Genomic DNA, 19,978 nt, shown 5'->3' with positions numbered 1-19,978 from the left:
GAAAATTGTCCGTAGTGTGTGATCGCGTGAGTGAATGAGAGTGTGTGTGTGTGTGCCCAGTGATGGGTTGGCACTCCGTCCAGGGTGTATCCTGCCTTGATGCTCGATGACGCCTGAGATAGGCACAGGCTCCCCGTGACCCGAGGTAGTTTGGATAAGCGGTAGAAAATGAGTGAGTGAATGAGTGCTTTAACATCCAGTCCTGCATCTTAGCTCCGTCCCCAGGAGAAGAAGAGCTGCTGAGCTTGTTGTCCTTTTCCTAAAAAACCACACCCACTTTGTTGATGGCACCTTTTTTGCTTTAGAAACAGTCTGTACTCGGTTCACCTGCTTCATTAGAGCTGTTTTCTCCAGATTTCTTCAAAACATCATCTTACATCATCTTACGTGTTAAAGCACTTCTTTTTCTTTATGGAAATATGTTTGGAAAATCGTTGACTTCATCTTTAGTGCAGAGTTTTCCTGTTGATTATGTAAAATAAACACTCTTCACTACTTAACTGAGAGTCTGACATACAGAACTGCCTCGAGAGTTTATTTTACTTTTAAGAGCATACATTAAGTACATAGTTGTTCATAGTTAGTCATAACGGCGTGTTTGTGCTATTACGCTGAATATTTCTTCATATCGTCCTTTCTAGTCAGTGCTCTGGGTTCATATTCAGTTTTTGTTCTGGGGCAGTTCAATAGAGCTGGGATTTACTGTCTAACACTAGATGGAGCCAGTGCTTTGTTTTCACACAGAGTAACAGTGGCTTGGTGTGTGTGTGTGTGTGTGTGTGTGGCTTCTGTACCTGTCAGTTTAAGTAAAGGAGGTGTGGCTTCTGTGTGAGAGAGGTGTGGCGTCTGTACCTGTCAGTCTAAGTAAAAGAGGTGTGGCTTCTGTGTGAGAGAGGTGTGGCGTCTGTACCTGTCAGTACAAGTAAAGGAGGTGTGGCTATTGTGTGAGAGAGGTGTGGCGTCTGTACCTGTCAGTACAACTGAAGGAGGTGTGGCTTCTGTGTGAGAGAGGTGTGGCGTCTGTACCTGTCAGTCTAAGTAAAAGAGGTGTGGCTTCTGTGTGAGAGAGGTGTGGCGTCTGTAGCTGTCAGTACAAGTAAAGGAGGTGTGGCTCCGGTGTGAGAGAGGTGTGGCGTCTGTACCTGTCAGTACAACTGAAGGAGGTGTGGCTTCTGTGTGAAAGAGGTGTGGCGTCGCTTCTTTGTGAGAGAGGTGTGGCTTCTGTACCTGTCAGTACAACTGAAGGAGGTGTGGTTTCTGTGTGAGAGAGGTGTGGCCTCTGTACCTGTCAGTCTAAGTAAAGGAGGTGTGGCTTCTGTGTGAGAGAGCTGTGGCATCTGTACCTGTCAGTACAAGTGAAGGAGGTGTGGCTTCTGTGTGAGAGAGGTGTGGCTTCTGTACCTGTCAGTCCAAGTGAAGGAGGTGTGGCTTCTGTGTGAGAGAGGTGTGGTTTCTGTACCTGTCAGTTCAAGTGAAGGGGAGGTGGGGCTTTTGTGTGAGAGAGGTGTGGCTTCTGTACCTGTCAGTTCAACTGAAGGAGGTGTGGCTTCTGTGTGAGAGAGGTGTGGCTTCTGTACCTGTCAGTCCAAGTGAAGGAGGTGTGGCTTCTGTGTGAGAGAGGTGTGGCTTCTGTACCTGTCAGTCTAAGTAAAAGAGGTGTGGCTTCTGTGTAAGAGAGGTGTGGTTTCTGTACGTGTCAGTCCCAGTTTGTGTGGAAGAGTTGTGGTCTCTGTATTTGTCAGTCCCAGTGTAATAGTCGTGATCTCTATCTGTGATCTGTTATACTGCAGTAAAATAGATTTTTATAAGAGCAGAATTGTATTTTTATTTAATTCATCGGCCACTTTAAACACGTCCTATGCACACCTGATCAAATCTCTCCTCATCAAAGCTGGATTTAATTAAAACCAGCGCAGCCATTTCCTCCCCACAGCCTTTTCATCATCTAATCCATCTCTGAGAAACTACGTAGCAGTCTCTTCAGGCGGGGCACTTTAATTAGCCTCATGTTTCCCTTTTCACTGATAAGTGCTAATAGAGTCCTTGGGCATGCTGTTAGCACGCGCAGGTACGTTAGCTTATTACAGCGTAATCACTGGCACAGTAGTGCGGAGTAATCATTTCCTAATAGCGATTAGTTCTGTCCCAGAGGGGGTTTGGATCATGATAAATGAAACCTCGCAAATAAGCAGATGGATCACAGTGAGATGCTGAAGTGGTGAAGACTTTATGAACAGAATGAGATTTCTCTTTTAGAGGTGTTTGTGTGTTTATTGGAAGTAATGGGGTGTGTTTTATCAGCAGCAGCTCTGACAGGGATAAGACAAATTAATCACAATCAGTATTAATGACTTGTCAGGTTTTAGCCAAATGGCAAATTAGCATCTGATGTGAGACAACGTGAGGCAATGTTAGTCCAAATTCAGTAGTACGTGGGTTTGTTTAAGTACATCTTTTCCTGATTCCCACACAGAGCTAATCTTTACAAGAGTTAGAATTAGCAAGCATTCAAACATATATCTGCTTCAACTCCAAGTTAAAATTGCTGATGGAACAAAAACATTTTCTTGACTGTTTTCCACACAATGAAATGTAATACACACTTTATTACACACTTTATTACACACTTTATTACACATTTTAGTACACACTTTATTACACTCTTCATTACACACTTTAGTGCACACTTCATTACACACTTTAGTACACACTTTATTACACACTTTAATACACACTTTATTAGACACTTCAATACACATTTTAGTACACACTATTACACACTTTAGTACATACTTTATTACACACTTTAATACATACTATTACACACTTTAGTACACACTATTACACACTTTATTATATACTTTAGTACACACTATTACACACTTTAGTACACACTTTATTACACACTTCATTACACACTTTAGTGCACACTTTGGTACACACTTTATTACACACTTTAATACACACTTTATTAGACACTTCAATACACATTTTAGTACACACTATTACACACTTTAGTACACACTATTACACACTTTATTACACACTTTAGTACACACTTTAGTACACACTTTGGTACACACTTTATTACACACTTTAATACACACTTTATTAGACACTTCAATACACATTTTAGTACACACTATTACACACTTTAGTACATACTTTATTACACACTATAATACACACTATTACACACTTTATTATACACTTTAGTACACACTATTACACACTTTATTACACACTTTATTACACATTTTAGTACACACTTTATTACACTCTTCATTACACACTTTAGTGCACACTTCATTACACACTTTAGTACACACTTTATTACACACTTTAATACACACTTTATTAGACACTTCAATACACATTTTAGTACACACTATTACACACTTTAGTACATACTTTATTACACACTTTAATACATACTATTACACACTTTAGTACACACTATTACACACTTTATTATATACTTTAGTACACACTATTACACACTTTATTACACACTTTATTACACACTTCATTACACACTTTAGTGCACACTTTAGTACACACTTTATTACACACTTTAGTACACACTTTATTGCACATTCATTACACACTTTAGTACACACTTTATTACACACTATTACACACTATTACACACTTTAGTACACACTTTATTGCACATTCATTACACACTTTAGTACACACTTTATTAAACACTTTAGTACACACTTTATTACACACTTTAATACACACTTTATTAGACACTTCAATACACACTTTAGTACACACTATTACACACTTTAGTACACACTATTACACACTTTAGTACACACTTTAGTACACACTTTTTTACACACTTTATTACACACTTTAATACACACTTTATTAGACACTTCAATACACATTTTAGTACACACTATTACACACTTTAGTACATACTTTATTACACACTTTAATACACACTATTACACACTTCATTATACACTTTAGTACACACTATTACACACTTTAGTACACACTTTATTACACACTTCATTACACACTTTAGTGCACACTTTAGTACACACTTTATTACACACTTTAGTACACACTTTATTGCACATTCATAACACACTTTAGTACACACTTTATTAAACACTTTAGTACATACTTTAGTACACACTTTATTACACACTTTAGTACACACTATTACACACTTTATTACACACTTTAGTACACACTATTACACACTTTATTACATACTTTAGTACACACTTTATTACACACTATTACACACTTTATTATACACTTTAGTACACACTATTACACACTTTATTACACACTTTAGTACACACTATTACACACTTTATTACACACTTTAGTACACACTATTACACACTTTATTACACACTTTAGTACACACTATTACACACTTTATTACACACTATTACACACTTTATTACACACTTTAGTACACACTTTATTACAGTCCTCCTTAAAAACCGGGATGTATTGTACTTTAATAGGTTAAATAGTTTCCATAGTAACAGCTAATTGACAGACATGTGAATTAGCCGTTATATGATTCATTAAAAAAATTGTATAAGCATCTGAAATATTATTAGTATTAAAGTATGATTATTTTTGATTATTAAAAATAAATGACTTGATTATCTATAATTGTGGAGTGTCGATAACCCACACATCTCAGTATCCTAATAATAATAATAATAATAATAATAATAATAATAACTTTTTTAATTTTGTTATAAACTCTATAAAGGTTTTTTTAAGGAGATTTTTTATCATGCATGGAAGGAGTCTCCAGCATCAGCGCTTTGTAGCAGTCAGAGTTAAAGCTGTAACTTGAGGAAGACTTGAGTAAGAACTCTTCATTGGAATCTTCAGGAGGTGCTTTTATAATGGATTATTCCGTACGTCTAACTGTTCTAATCTGCTGAAGCTGAACATATTTATGTAAACTACAGAATACGACGTATTTCTGTCCCTAAGATCAGACCTTAATGAAATCCAGCTCCACGCTTTCTGATCTCTTCGTGTGTCCCGCTTTAGACCACAATTTCATTTCATCATCAACCATCTCAAACATCCAGAGCCGGTTCCAGCTCATGCTGTGATCATGTCGCACGCGTTCTGTTTGTTGTTGTGTTTATGCTTCACAAAGACTTCCAGAAGTCCAGAAAATACACTGTGTCCTATTTCGTATAGTCTGGAATGATCAATAAGCGTGAAATGCTGAAACGCGGGATAGATATTTGCTTTCTCTCGTCTTTCTGAGATCCGATAATATATAAAAAAAAAAAACTCTGAAGCTGCCCGATTGGATCCAGTTATTTTTAATGAAAAGCCTGGGCTCAGCGTGAAAGGGCACCGAAACACACACCCCGGCTGGTCCGACGTGGGAGAAACCACACACTGCTTTTGTGCTTTGCAGGCACTTGCATGGACAGAGATGAAGAAATGTACGAAAATAAAAATAAAATTCCTGCTGTGAGATGAAGGAGAGAAGCCTTGGCTCCTGGGGGTTTTGGCTCGGCTCTGTGTGGTTCAGGGATTCGTTTATTTTTCATAAATTCTTTTTTTAAAAAACCCTCTCGTAGTGCGGGGCCTTGAAACTTTTTTGGGAGGTTGGTTTCTAAACAAACTTGGACCCCGGTGCGTACAGCACACTGCCCACACTGCTCATAGAGTTTAGTCCTAATGGGACGAGTTTGGTTATTAATACATTGAATTTTTTCGTGAATTGACTCGAAACCCCTGCGAATTCTTTCATACGGTGCAATTATCCAGTCAGCCAATCAGACGGCAGCAGCACGATCACACACATCACACAGTAAAGACCTTCAACAGTGTGACCTCTGTGACAATTTCAACAGTCAGAACGGTGGGAACGACCAACAAAAAACATCCACCACGTCAACAAGACAGAACAGAGGATCCTGGTTGGAGCTTCCAGGATGTTAAGGTAACTCAGCTAAACACGCTTTACAGGCGTGATGTGCGGAAAAGCAGCTTCGAGCATACAGTGAGACAGAGGAGCTCAAAGAGTGAATCTGATGAGTCTGATACCTGAGGCTTCACCTGAAGATCCTTCCCCAATCTTTATAATCAACTGCCAGGATTCTGTGAGCTACAAGAGGATCCTGGATGAGTCTGGAAAGGAGCATCGACTGTAAAGACAATTTTTTAAATTATTTTATTATTACAGTTGAAGAGATGCATTAAAAAAATAAAAAAATAAACTAACATCTACGCACCAACACACCATCATAAAAAAGTTTCCTGTAGGAGACTAGTTTGTCTTTTTTTCCCCTTTGTAATAATATATTTTTTATGACACAATCTTAGATAGAAAACACACATTACATCATATGTCTGAGACAATTTTATAGAATCCAGCACTTAATAACAATTGTCAGTATAGACAAATGTATAATAGTTATCATTTGATCGAGAAAAAGGCTTGTAGCTGCAAGGGGAGGAAACAAAAAAACAACCAAAAAATGGGGAGGAAAAAAACAAACAAACAAACAAACAAATATATATAAAACATTTTTTTGCTAAGATGCTGTTCTTTTGATGTACCACTAGAGGGCGCATGTGACCACAAGCAGTAGTCTAACGTGCAGAAGTTCAAAGCAAAAGTTTCTGCTGAATTTCTCGCAAATCCAGACTGCATTTACTGTGTGTGTGTGTGTGTGTGTGTGTGTGTGTGTGTGTGTGTGTGTGTGTGTGTGTGTGTGTGTAAAATGTGCAAATAATGCAAACGTGTCTTTAAGACAACAACAAAACCCTCTGTTTTATTTATTTGTTTGTTTGTTTGTTTAAGTATTTTTTAAAGGTAAATAAAAAAAAAAATCTTATCCTTGGGCCCTAAGCTTTTCTTATTTCTACACATTTGCAATATCATAGGACCCAAGGGGGTCAGAAAACTTCTGGAAAATTAATTCCAGTGTGTAAGATTCAGATTTGTTAGTTGTGTTGTCACATTTTATGTGGCCTGAAATAAAAATCAGCTGCTGTTTATGCCAAACTACTTTTACCCTAGCAAATATATTAGGCTGCAGTGTGGCCCAGAGCTTTGTGCCGTCCCGTTCTGCTCATAAATACAGAAAGAAAGAAAAAAAGAAAATAGAGGATGAAGGATAGTTTTCTGAAATAAAGCTAGAGGATCTGTTCAGATCCTCAGTTTATGTTTAAAAATAACCTTCGAAAAAAAAAATTATAATAAACTTTATTCATACTGTGCATCATTTTTAGTACACAAAAATAAAAAAAGAATAACAATAAAATACAAGAAATGCCAAAAAAAAAAAAAAACCAAACAAATAAATAAATAAAACTGTAGTTGTATAGTTCTAAATTGTGCTTTAACCCTCAGAGTACAATGTTTAATTATATCTTTATGGATTTATGGATATTTTAAATACAGTCCTTTTTTATTTTTATTATGAGTCATTTTGCAAAATTGGGGAATTTCCTAAGATTAAATATAGCTTTCAGGATCATTATATATGCTTTCTTACAAACTGCAAGCTTTTCAAACAGCTGCTAAATATTTTCCTCTGGTCTGTCAAATGAAACCTACATTACACAAAGAGCAGGTTACATTTTAATGTCATTTCATGCAGGTTTTCTTTTGACTCACACTGTTACTTTGAAGTGTGTCACTTAATGTCAATTAATCCTAAACAACAACAAAACAAATGCCAAAATCACTTATCCTGTATTAGTGGATTTATTCGGTAACTGTTAAAAAGATCTCACACTGTAACTCTGCAAACAGCAAGCTCCTATTTCACTCCTTTTTCCTGCTGTTTTGTTGTTAGAGCAGCGAGAAGAGAGACGTTGAGTCTGCGCCATGCTTGTGTGGCAGGCTGCCTGCTCGGCGTGCCAGTGCAGCTCGGTGCAGCTCAGAGCTCAGATTCACACAAGGAGCAGCTAATAATTCTGAAGCCCGTTCACACTCAGTGTGTGTGTGTGTGTGTGTGTGTGTGTGTGTGTGTGTGTGTGTGTGTGTGAATCAGCACTGTGAGCCAGGTCGTGCCACGCCGCACGTTTCATATCACCCCACTTTTAGATTTGCCAAGGATGGGCATAAGTTCAAGGCCTCGTTTATATACAGCCTGATATCTGTGTGTGTGTGTGTGTGTTTGTGTGCGTGTGCGTGTAAATGTCACTCATTTACTACTTCTTTCTGACTAATATAAGCCTCAATAATTCATTTCTATATTCATATTACAAATAAATCACAAGCTTGCACAAATTCTGCTTAAACATTTAACTGGAATATTGATATTTGTGACTTTATTTTTAACACTCTTGTGTTTTTAGGTGAACATTACATTAGTTTGTGCCCCTTAAATCACTGGGTGTTACAGCTAAATGCCCCATAAATAAATAAATAAATAAATAAATAAATAAATAAATAAATAGAGTTTTGTTACTCAACTGGTTCACCTTAAAGGTACAACAGCTAAGTGTCCCTTAATTCTCTGGAGGTTTGTAATCTAACCTTCATCATCATCATTTTGCGTTCAAAATTTAAAAGTTGCATTAAGAATTTTTTTACTTAATTTCCTCCTTTCACAAAAAAACCTCCTTCAATTCCCGTGTATTTGCTGACACCATGTTAAGTGCAGGAGTCTTATAAATCCGTTGTTCTTCATTTCCTGTAAGAAAAAGCACAGAAGAGTGAAACTGCTTAGTCAAACCTGGAGAAGTCGGAGAAATGAGAGAGAGAGAGAGAGGGGGGGGGGGTATTAATGCGTAAGTACTTCAAAAGTCAGATTCGTATCGCAAAGCAGATTTTCTAAGAAAAAAAAAAGACTGGGGATTTTCTTTTTGTTAATTTTGTTAATAATAACGCACAGTTTATGTTGTAAAATAAGAATAAATAAGATAAAATACCCAATAAGGAAATTCATTACTACAATCTGCTGAAACTTATTAAGCTGGATTTCTACTCATCAGCAGCCTGCCATTAATAAATAGACTGAATAAATGAATAAACTTAAATAAAATCTAAAATCAGTGAAGCAGAATTAACAAACAAACTGAATTCTACTTTCAGAGTGACAACATTTCTTTGCATCAGTGTGTCAGTCGGATAGAATTGGACATAGGGTTAAAAATAAAGTTTGAAATGTTCATATGTCTGCAACAGGCTTGTGAAACTGTCTGGATTCTATTTACATGCGACATTAAACCTTTTTATTGCCCTAACTTTAGTATAGGAGGAAATATTAAATAAATAACTAAAAATAAATCAATGTATGAATGAGATCGTTTTAGTGTCCTCTTCTCTCAGAAAGAAAGAAAGAAAGAAAGAAAGAAAGAAACCGAGTACAACTTTTAATACTGACAGAATTCTAAGCATTTTCCTGTGTGTGTGTGTGTGTGTGTGTGTGTGTGTGTGTGTGTGTGAGTCTTTAAGCTCATGATTTAACTTGTTTTAATAACTTTCTTGACCACATTTTCGCCCAAATGGAGTTAAAATGAGCAAAAGCCCAATCGTCTAGAATGTTACAATAATAATAAACATAATAATAATAATAATAATAATAATAATAATAATAATAATAATAATAATAATAATAATAATAATAATGGAGTTAATGAAGAGTTTATATAATGACTCATACTAACCTTGTAACTTTTAGTTAAGGTAATTTCAGAAACTTAAAATTTGTCACGCCTGTAGGAATGGATGGATAAACCCTCTCTCTCTCTCTATCGCTCTTACACACACACACACACACACACACACACGTGTGGAAAGTGCTGCTTTTGATTAAATTCCTGCATGTGGGATTCATTAATTATTGCTAATGACAGATCCCAGGGGGAGGAGGGAGCTTGAGGGTTAAAATCAGCTGCTTGTGTCCTTTTGGATTTATCCACGATTTTATGTTTCAATATTCTGGAATAACCTGCTTTTAACTGCGCCATAAAGCACAGCTAGTCCACGACCCCCCTTGTGTACACACACACACTGCCACACAAACACACACACACACACACACACGCCACCTCCGACGCGTTTCATCAATTCCTTCTCCGCGACTGTACTCGGTTGCTGCTGCTGCTGCTGGTGTTGTTTCGCCGCCGTTTGCGTCGTAATCATCATCATCATCATCATCATAATGATCATAAGAATAACAATAATAAACGAGAGACGACAAGAGAAGAAGACGTGATGTGCTGATCACCAAAAGCTATGAGACAGGAGATCGGAGTGTGTGTGTGTGTGTGTGTGTGTGTGTGTGTGTGAGAGAGTGAAAAACACAGCGCGCAAACAGAGCTACAAATCCGGCCCAGATGCAGCTGAGAGTCCGAACGCGCTCCATTTTACTCTAAACTAAAAAAACAACAACATCAAAACAAAACCCTCCTCACTGTGTAACGGGGACGAATTCGTGTTTTGTCACTGGCTGTCCGAGGACTGAGGATTTTACCCTTTCTGACAAATGGATTTGGAGGATTAATAAGATAGGCGAATTAAAAGAAATAAAAACACCCCCGCCCCGGACGACATGAGCGCGCAGTGACAGCGCGCCGCAGCGCCGCCAACAAGCCTCCGAGAGACAACTTTTTCCCCTCCTCTGGTCCGGCTGGCACTCTCACTCCGAAAATGGTACGTCAAAAACAATCCCTTTTATTTCTCCGTGTTCCTTTCGTTTCCTGCACATGATCCCGAGTTTGTCCCGTTTCCTTAATAATAAAGTCAAACCGAGATCGCCGCAAGGAGAGAAGTGTCGTTACGCGTTTCGGTTTCTCGCCGCTTCCTCTCTTTCTTTACCGGTTGCTCCAGTTTTTTTTTTCGCCTTTTGGTCCTGGGCCAAGCCTTCAGCTTAGTGGAAAACGTTAAGGCGTGTGTTTGGGCTATCAAACGCCCAGACTTGGGCTTTTTCTTCCCCCTGTACTGAAAGTTAATAGGTATTTAACAGCGTGAGAAAAAAACAGGACTGATAGTCTATGTGTGTGTGTGTGTGTTAACGGGACACACAAACACACACAAACACACACGCAAGGCCAATTTCAAGTTCAAAGCCGACGTTTTGCTCAGCAGGAAAATGGCCGCGGCCGGAGCCCGGAGCTCACCGGCGTGAAGTTGAAGCCGCAGGCCGGCGGAGGCGCTCCGTCTCTGGGAGGAATATCAGCCCGAGCCCCGGAGCTCCGTGTGGCTCTGCAGCGCCTGTGAAGCTGCATTGCGCTACTTTTTTCACGCCTGTTCGCCGATACGGGATAATAAACAACAAGCCTCCCCACACACACGGTCCATAAAACTGAAAGTGCACCTAATAACGGCGTGTTTAAGGCATGAACACACAGGGCCATGCCAGGGCCACTCTGTCAATAAAATAACACTTTGACTCACAAGCCGGTTACATTGTTTTGTTCAAGTCTTCAAGTCACACTTCGGTACACAATCAATCCCTTTTGCTTACACGCGTTTTAATTTGACTTCACTTTTACTCTAAAGACCGAGTTCAGTGCTGAATACTTTTGCAACACCATAATGCACAAGGTGCAGACTTTCAACAGCTCTTATTTTATTAGCTCAGGGTCTTAGATCAGCTTCTGCAAGGACATTTTCGGTTTCTATCCAGGAAGTGTGTGTGTAAGCGTGTGTGTGTGTGTGTGTGTGCCTTCCTCTTCCCCTCTGCTTATAATTTAACACATGTTGTATCAATCCAGGCTAAAACATATTTAAAAATAAACATAAATTAAAAAAAATGAAAAAAATACCTGTAACTTAAATTGAAACTTTTTTAAAAGTAATAGAGGTCCTGTTATGATGATCCAAGAATTTAGGAAGTTTATTTATTTCTCTATCTAGCTAAAAGACTTACGAGCCTATTATTAATATATTTATTATTATTTATGGTGTGTACAGACAGACACGACTCTCTAGATACAGCATGGCAAGCTAATTTTCTGAGCATTACCCTGGTTTGAGGAAAATAAAGAAAGGGAATTTAAATCCTTAATTTTAATAATGTATAAAGTACTATCTAAGCATGCTTTTTTTTTTTTTTTCTTTTCTTTTTTTTTTCTCTCAAACCTTAATGGGAAAGAAGGGAAAAGCAAAACAGGAATATCAATTAATATAATTTTTTTTAGCAAAGCTGTGTACATTTTTCCAGGCATATATTATATACTATTATAGACCTGAAACTATATATATATATATATATATATATATATATATATATATATATATATATATATATATATAAAATTTTATGTGAAAGAACTTTAAATAAGAACACTTTCATTCTAGAGCAAATTTGGGAACTTTTATTTTTAATAATGTCTTAATAAACATAATATGGTATAGAACAGAGAAGGAAAACACCACAGATTAATATGTTATGTTGGTGAAGCTGAACAAAAAGGTTCAACTCGTGTCAGCAAACTCATGTCCGGCTTGGATCTTTCACACTTAGAGCTCTTATAGGAACTAGTTTTAAGAAACCGCTGCAGTAACATTTCTGAAGGTACTTTCACACTCTGTGTACAGTCATGCTTGGGTTCTTGTATAAAGGTTCTCAGCTTTAAGAGAAATTCTCTGGATTCTACATAGTATCTTTAAAGGTTTCTTCTGTTGTAGGGTTCTTTAGGTATCTGTATCATCATCATCCTCATCTTTTTGATTGTCTCACCAGCCGAAACCAATGACTCTGTTGCATGGTTCTACATAGAATCTAAGTGTTTCCCCAGAGGGACAACATATTTACGTCATCCCCTCAATAGTTAATCATTGTCTCACTGGTGGAACATAAACAAATTCCCCTGTTGTGGGGTTCTACACACAACCTTTAAGGGGTTCTTCTGATAGACATTTGACATTTGTCCACAGTTAAATCACCATCAGAATCATTCAGATCGTCTCATCAGGAGAAAGCAAGCACTCCATTATGGCTTACAATATGCTCACACTTTTGCCATTTAACATTTTTTAAGTGATGTTAATTTTAATAATCGTCATCATCGTTCAGACTCAGCAGCAGGACCCTAGCCATGGCCTAGAAGCTCTTTCCCCTCTTTCCTCTTTCCACTGCTGAGACATTTATGTTGACAAGAAACTTTGAAGAAGTTAGACGTTAGAACTTGTGAGTTTGACAACTCCACTGCTGTAGAATCTGGAGTTCAGTCCAGGGATGTGAGCCCTACTCTAGAGGTAGAGAGAGAGAGAAAGAGAGAGAGAGAGAGAGCAAAAAAAATTGCACGAGAAAAAAAATATAGCAGAACATAAAGCAGAAAAACAGAGAGATAGATAGAGAGAGAGTGACAGACCAAGAGAGAGACCGAGAGAGATAGAGAGAAACAGAGAGAAAGAGAGAGAGAGAGAGAGAGAGAGAGAGAAAGAGAGAGAGGGAGAGAGCAAAAAAATTACACCTGAGACAAAAAAATATAGCAGAAAATAGAGCAGAAAAACAGAGAGATAGATAGAGAGAGAGTGACAGACCAAGAGAGAGACAGAGAGAGATAGAGAGAAACAGAGAGAAAGAGAGAGAAAGAGAGAGAGAGAGAAAGAGAGAGAGGGAGAGAGCAAAAAAATTACACCTGAGACAAAAAAATATAGCAGAACATAAAGCAGAAAAACAGAGAGATAGATAGAGATACAGAGAGAAAGTGACAGACCAAGAGAGAGAAAGAGAGAGAGACAGAGAGAGACAGACCAAGAGAGAAAGAGAGAGAGAGACAGAGAGAGTGACAGACCACGAGAGAGAAAGAGAGAGAGAGACAGAGAGAGTGACAGACCAAGAGAGAGAGAGAGAGAAAGAGAGAGAGAGAGTTCCTGCTTCTTTAAGTTCTGCGCGTTTTTTAATGGGATGGGCCATTTTCATAACGTCATTTCATTCCTCCCTCTTTTTTTCATTTCTTCTTCTTCTTTGATTCTCTCTCTCTCTCTCTCTCTCTCTCTCTCTCTCTCTCTCTCCGGCGTCCTCCTCCCCTGTTTCCTATAGTGCATGAGCTCGCCCGAGCCTCCACGTTTTCGGATCTTTAGTCGGCGGTCAAATCTCGTGTGCGGCTCCTGCGCGCTTTTTTCTTTTTTTCTTTTCCCCTCCCTTCCTCCCTCCTTCCCTCCCTCTTTCTCGCGCTCTCGCGCGTTCTATCTCTCTCTGTCCCTGCACGAGCTTTCCAAACTTGGGTTGCTTGCACCGGGAGCGCGAGAGAAGTGCGGCGGCGATGGTGGAAGCGCCGGCTCTGCTCCTGCTGATGAAGAAGAAGGAGAAGATGATGATGATGATGATGATTAACTGTGACTGCTGATCGCGCTTTCTCCACTCCTTTTCGCGTTTCTCCGTTTTCTCACCATGATGTATTCTCCTCTGTGTCTGACTCAGGTAAAAAAAAAAAAAAAAAAGGCCTCATGCGCATTGTGGGAGAAGTGAATTAATGTTGGGATAGAAGTTTAGAAAAGGGCGGGCAAAGTTAAAACAAAACATAAAAGCAATCCAGACTTTTTTTTTTTTTTTTTTTTAAATATTATTATTTATTTTTTAATCCTTCATGATGTTTTTAGTGCTGCTTTTTAACTCATTCTCAAACTTCTACTTTAAGCTGGCAGGGTACTAACACTAAGGTAGTCATAACAGGATAAAAATAAAATACACAAAGTTGTGACATGCAAACTTGGTTCTAGAGCGTTCTGGAAATTGAAATTTTTTTGCAACATTTTTGCTGATATGACCGAGTTCAGGTGATACGTTGCTGAAGATTTGCTTAACATTTGTATATTTTTTTATTGCATATTGTTCTAAACTTGTCATTCAGGATTAACAGAAAAATACATGTGGGATCCTTGCAAACTTTAAAAAAAAACTTATTCGGATTTATTCACTCGGCTCGTTCTGTTTCTGTTTTAGCGTTGTTAGCAGAATTTTTTTATTTATTTTTTTAACATTGCGAATTTAGAAAATTTCAAGTTCAAATATCTCAATATGTGTTGCTTATAATCTGGAATCTTCTTCTGTAGTAACAATTCTCACACGAATCTGTTTTAAAGATCATTTTAAACGATTTTGTCAGCTGGAAAGCGACAGAATGTTTTTATTTGCGAATATTTTGAATTAAAAAACAAAACATATTTATTGTACATTCTTGCTGTGGGGTTTTGTTTCAAAGTTGTGATCGCGATCGTCTCTGTTGTACGTTTGTTCCAATTCCAGCTGTCCAAAGTGCACGACTTGGATGTTGAGAGTTATGAGTTATGTCGACGGAAAGGAAATCCAAGTTTTTAATTTGCCCAGCTGGCTTGTTTTTGTTTCTTTCCCTCACTTTGTCCTGAAAGTTGACCTCAGAAATGACTTAATACAGGAGATTTCACTCATTTCCAGGAAAGCGCTGTTTGAATAACACTGACGTCTCTCTCGTGTTCTGCCTGGGCTTTAGTTTAGTTTAGTTTAGTTTAGTTTAGTTATTGTTTTTACTTTTCTTTATTCTTTTTACTTTTTTTTCCCACTGGCCTGGAATGTGCCTGATTCAGGTCTCATTATTCAGGCGGTACGTTTGAGACGTCACTGGATATTGAGCATAAACACAGCTCTTTTGAGCTGTTTCCTCTGAGCTGTGAGCGTATTGCTGTAGTGATTAGGAGGTTTTAATGGAGTAACAGGTTTGCATGGATGCCCACTGGCTCCTGACCTTTCCCGGTTGAAGCTAATAGGATTATTTAGATATTTTAATGAATCCGAGGCTTTAGTACAACAGCGTGGCTTGTGTGGTAATGGTTTCATTTTCCCACTTCAGAATGCAAAGCAGTTCAGATCGATGCTTCCTTTCCTTTTGTTTTTGTTAGAAAATGTCCTGCATCTGCCTGACTCTGTCTGTCCGTTAGGGTTAAACCAGTCTGTGTCTAGATTGTAATGATGCGCTGGTATTAAACTGAACTTTTCCCTGTTGCTGATGTCTTACCCTTGAAAGGTTTGAGGGTTTCACACTTTATTGTGTGCATGTGCTCCAGATTATGCACCTTAAGTTCTTTTAAAAAAGTTATTATTTTATATATATATGTGTGTCCTGTTGATGTTCCTGTGATGGTGCGAAAAAGTTCCCTAACTCCTACTTTATAACACGACTGTTACAATAAGAAGTGAAATCTAAATGAACTATAATAGTATGACTCAGGAAACTGTGTGTGTGTGTGTGTGTGTGTGTGAGAGAGAGAGAGTTTCTTGGCCTGTGTGTGTGTTTACTGTGTGTGGAGGAGAATCCTGATGTGACCCTGTTACAGAAGCTCAGAGGGTAGAGAGAAAGAGAGAGGGAGAGAGGAGCTGTGTGTGTATGTGTGTGTATGTGTGTGTATGTGTGTGTGAGGCTCTGCTCAGGATCACGGCTGCTGTCTTGCAGGTTGGCAGCAGGACTGTGCTGGAGTCACACACACACACACACACACACATACACACACACACACATACACACACGCACACACAGTCATTTGTGAATAGTGCACTGACACAGAGCAATAATTTTTTCCGACCAAAAAACGAAACCTATTTATTTTTTACCCTTTTTTTTTTTTTTTTTTTAAATAAATCTCTTCAAGCCAATTTTAAATCTTTCTGGAATGATTTGTCATTTAGAAATGACACAGACGATTTTACAAAATAAAAATCTTAAAAAATAATTGAAAAACAATGAAACAAAACAAAAAACGACCACATTGAACCAAACAGAGAAAATTTAGATGAAAGATAAAAATCCAGTGAAATAATCAGTGAATAAAAAAGATGCCTTAAAGGGACAGTAGCACATTTTAGAACTGTAACATTTTAGAGTTTCTTTTTGAACAAATCAAAACTAAATAGAAAGAGAAAAAAAAAAATTTTTATTGCCGTAATAGTAAGAATGTAAAGTTTGAAGATTTTACAGCTTAGTTTTAATTTTAGTTTTAAGATTTTGATCTTAAAGGTATGTTTGTTGTAGTCCAGCGTTTGGGGTTTGTGTTATTTTTTTCCTGTCCGATCGTTTGTCGTGCCGTTTGCATGACTGGATCTTTTGCGGCGACAGAATATTTGACCAGGTGTTAGAGCATGGAACGTTCCTGAAATGTAAATATTATTAAATGAATTTATTCAGCTATAAATAATCTTTTAAAAAAAAAAATCATCTTTTCATTTTCTGATAGAACGTTGTTTAGATAATAATGAAATAACAACAACGATAATAACAATAGTTGTGATTTGTGGGGACCAAGCACTTTTTTGCTTTAGAGATTCTAGTGCAGAGATCTTGCAAATAATAATAATAATAATAATAATAATAATAATAATAATAATAATAATAGTTGTTGTTGTAGTAATAATAGCTGTGATTTTCAGGGTTCAAGCACCTTTTGCACATAGAGTCTCAGAGTCTCCAGTTCCCAGTTGTTTATAATAATAATAATAATAATAATAATAATAATAATAATAATAATAAAAGGAGACGAAAAAGTAGAAGATGAAGAAGAATGAGAAATTTCCTGTCTGTCTGGAGTTGTGCACATTCTCCCAGCGTATATGTGGGTTTCCTCCAGGGTTCTCTAGTTTCCAGTGGCTGCTATAAGTGGATTGGTTTTGAGAAATTGCCCCTAGGTGTGAATCAGTGTATTTTGTGTGTGTGTGTGTGTGTGTGTGTGTGTGTGTGTGTGTATGTGTGTGTGTGTGTGTGTGTGTGTGTGTGTGCATTGTGATCTGCAATGGATTGACTTCTCATTCCGGATATACTCCTACCTCATACCCAACGTTTAGATCTGTGACTGAGCTAAAGAACATACTGAAAATACAGAGCAATAATAATAATAATAATAATAATAATAATAATAATAATAACAATAATAATAATAATAATAATAATAATAATAAAATGTATATTGTGCTGGAGTTTCAACTTACAGGCTGTTACCTGGCTATAAATTGGAACCTTGTTCAGTTGAGTGCTATATCAGTTGCACACACACACACACACACACACACACACACACACGGCTCTGTACTAAATCCGCGGGTCAGACAGTTTTAGTTTTACTGTGTAGTAGATTACTGTGTAATGATCTCACGGAGCTGCTGCGCCTCAGACCTCGGCTACGATTTAAACCCACTGGTGTTGAGTTTTGAGCGCAGGTTACAAACACCAAGATCACGTCAACCCACTTATCTTACTTTTATTTATGTATTTATTTTTGATTTCATTTTTTTCTTGCTTTTGTTCGCTGAGGTTTTGAATGACAAAAATCTAAATTTCAAAAATAGATGTAGAAGTTATTACTATGTTCTGTAGTTCTGTAGTTATTGAAAAAAAATTTTTTTTTAAGAACTCTAAGCAGAATTTAATTCAGTTCAATTCAATTCAAATTTATTTCTGTGTTGCTTTTTACACTTGACATTGTCTCAAAGCAGCTTTACGGAACATAAACATAGAACAAAAGGTTAATATAAAGAATAATATAAAGATTAATATAATAGAAAATTTAAGATTAATATTCGATATATTTAAATGTGTATGTATTTATCCCCAATGAGCAAGTCTGAGGTGACTCAGGTGACTGTGGGGAGGAAAAACTCCCTTAGATGGTAAAGCAAGGAACCTTGAGAGGAACCAGACTCAATGTTGAACCTCATCCTCATCTGGGTGACACTGGAGGGTGTGATTATAAATATACAGTCTGATAAATGTTGTATTGATGAGGAGGTTGTTGTCCTCAAAGACCACATGGAGTTCACATCTCCTCTTTAGTATAGAGTCTAACTGGAGCTGGAAGATCTCTAGATGTCTCAGGATCCTCACAGAGTCGCCCTCGTCTCGGTGGAGGTCCAGAATCTTCATGGCACGTATTCGATTTAGCGTATATTCAGTCATTATGTACATTGACAGAGCTGTTTTAGTTTTTTTTTTAACTAAAAATATTCTAATTTTCTCTCTTTAATAATTTAAAAGTTTAGACCTGAGGTATTTTTTATTAGCCCATGTATCATGACACATATTGCGGATTACAGAAACGGCTTGTATGGGCTACGTGATACGATACTCTATGATACTGTTGTCCTGTCACCCGCTTAGTTGTGATTTATTATGAATTGGACAGACCCTCGTCGAAGCTTGCTGCAGTCGTGAACGTTTGAGATGAGAGCGTTTTGTTTGGCCGCGCTGCACCGCCAAGGCATCGAGACCTGATCGCGTTTCTGATTGATTCGTCCTGTTAGTGCTGCAGTTATTCCATGCAGTAGGACAGGAGAGGAGGAGGAGGAGGAGGAGGAGGAGGAGGAGGCTGGAGACGCCGTCCTGGCTGCCAAACCCAGGCCTATTTTAGCGTCTGACAGACCTGACAGCGTGTCGATAACGCTCTGCCGGGGCTTGGACTTGTCATGCGCCTGGTTTTTAATGTTGCTTTTAAACATATTGCATGGTTTTAAATTTGAATTAGTAACCCGGCTCGCGAGCGCCGGCTTTCCTGCTGAGCGATGACCTATTTATCCGCCTTTTATTGTGATTTATTGACGGTTCGGGAAATGCGGCTAAATCCAGCAACAGATTTGTCATGCGACGATATTATTATGTGATCCTGCGCGTGACTGGATGAGGCGCAGCACGGTGCTGTTAAATCCTCAAATCTGATTGGTCAAAAGGTATTACCAATGGCAAAGCTCGCGTTCTTAACACGTCTAATACGCCTAGCCGTTTACTTGGTAACGATTTGCGCAAAACAAGGATTAAGAACATATGTAATCGCTGATACGGTGAAGTTTACATGTCGATTCTACATTTCATTTCATTATGGGATGTCCGTTTCTTAAAGGGAGGACAGTTGATTAAAAGATGTGAGGCGGCTAAATAAAGCAGAGAGTCCTGAGTGTCTTCATCTCAGAGTTTGTGTCTGTTAGTCAGAGTCACAGGATTTTAACAGTTGTGACGTCGCTGCAGTTTGTAGCCTCACTGATCTTCTGGAAGTTTCTGTCTGAAAAAGTCCAGCGCTTGTTTGGAGGATTTTATA

At 37.9% G+C, this 19,978-nt stretch overlaps 1 protein-coding gene across 2 annotated transcripts in view; it reads left to right on the top strand.

Annotated features, from left to right (window-relative positions):
* The first annotated feature begins 10,032 nt into the window (after positions 1–10,032).
* nfic (nuclear factor I/C) overlaps positions 10,033–19,978 on the top strand; it is a 132,314-nt gene continuing 122,368 nt past the window's right edge. The window contains exon 1 of one of the 2 annotated variants that reach the window (XM_060882539.1): positions 10,033–10,630. In XM_060882539.1, the coding sequence (XP_060738522.1) occupies positions 10,628–10,630 (3 nt within the window). In that variant the 5' untranslated portion in view covers positions 10,033–10,627. Of the gene's footprint in view, positions 10,631–12,860; positions 14,352–19,978 lie in introns of those variants that run through there. The other variant, XM_060882538.1, reaches the window with a different exon arrangement.

The sequence above is a fragment of the Tachysurus vachellii genome, chromosome 11 (assembly GCF_030014155.1).
Source record: "Tachysurus vachellii isolate PV-2020 chromosome 11, HZAU_Pvac_v1, whole genome shotgun sequence".
Classification (NCBI taxonomy): domain Eukaryota; kingdom Metazoa; phylum Chordata; class Actinopteri; order Siluriformes; family Bagridae; genus Tachysurus; species Tachysurus vachellii.
The sequence above is the reverse complement of the archived record's forward strand: the minus strand, read 5'-3'. Positions and strand labels throughout refer to the sequence as shown.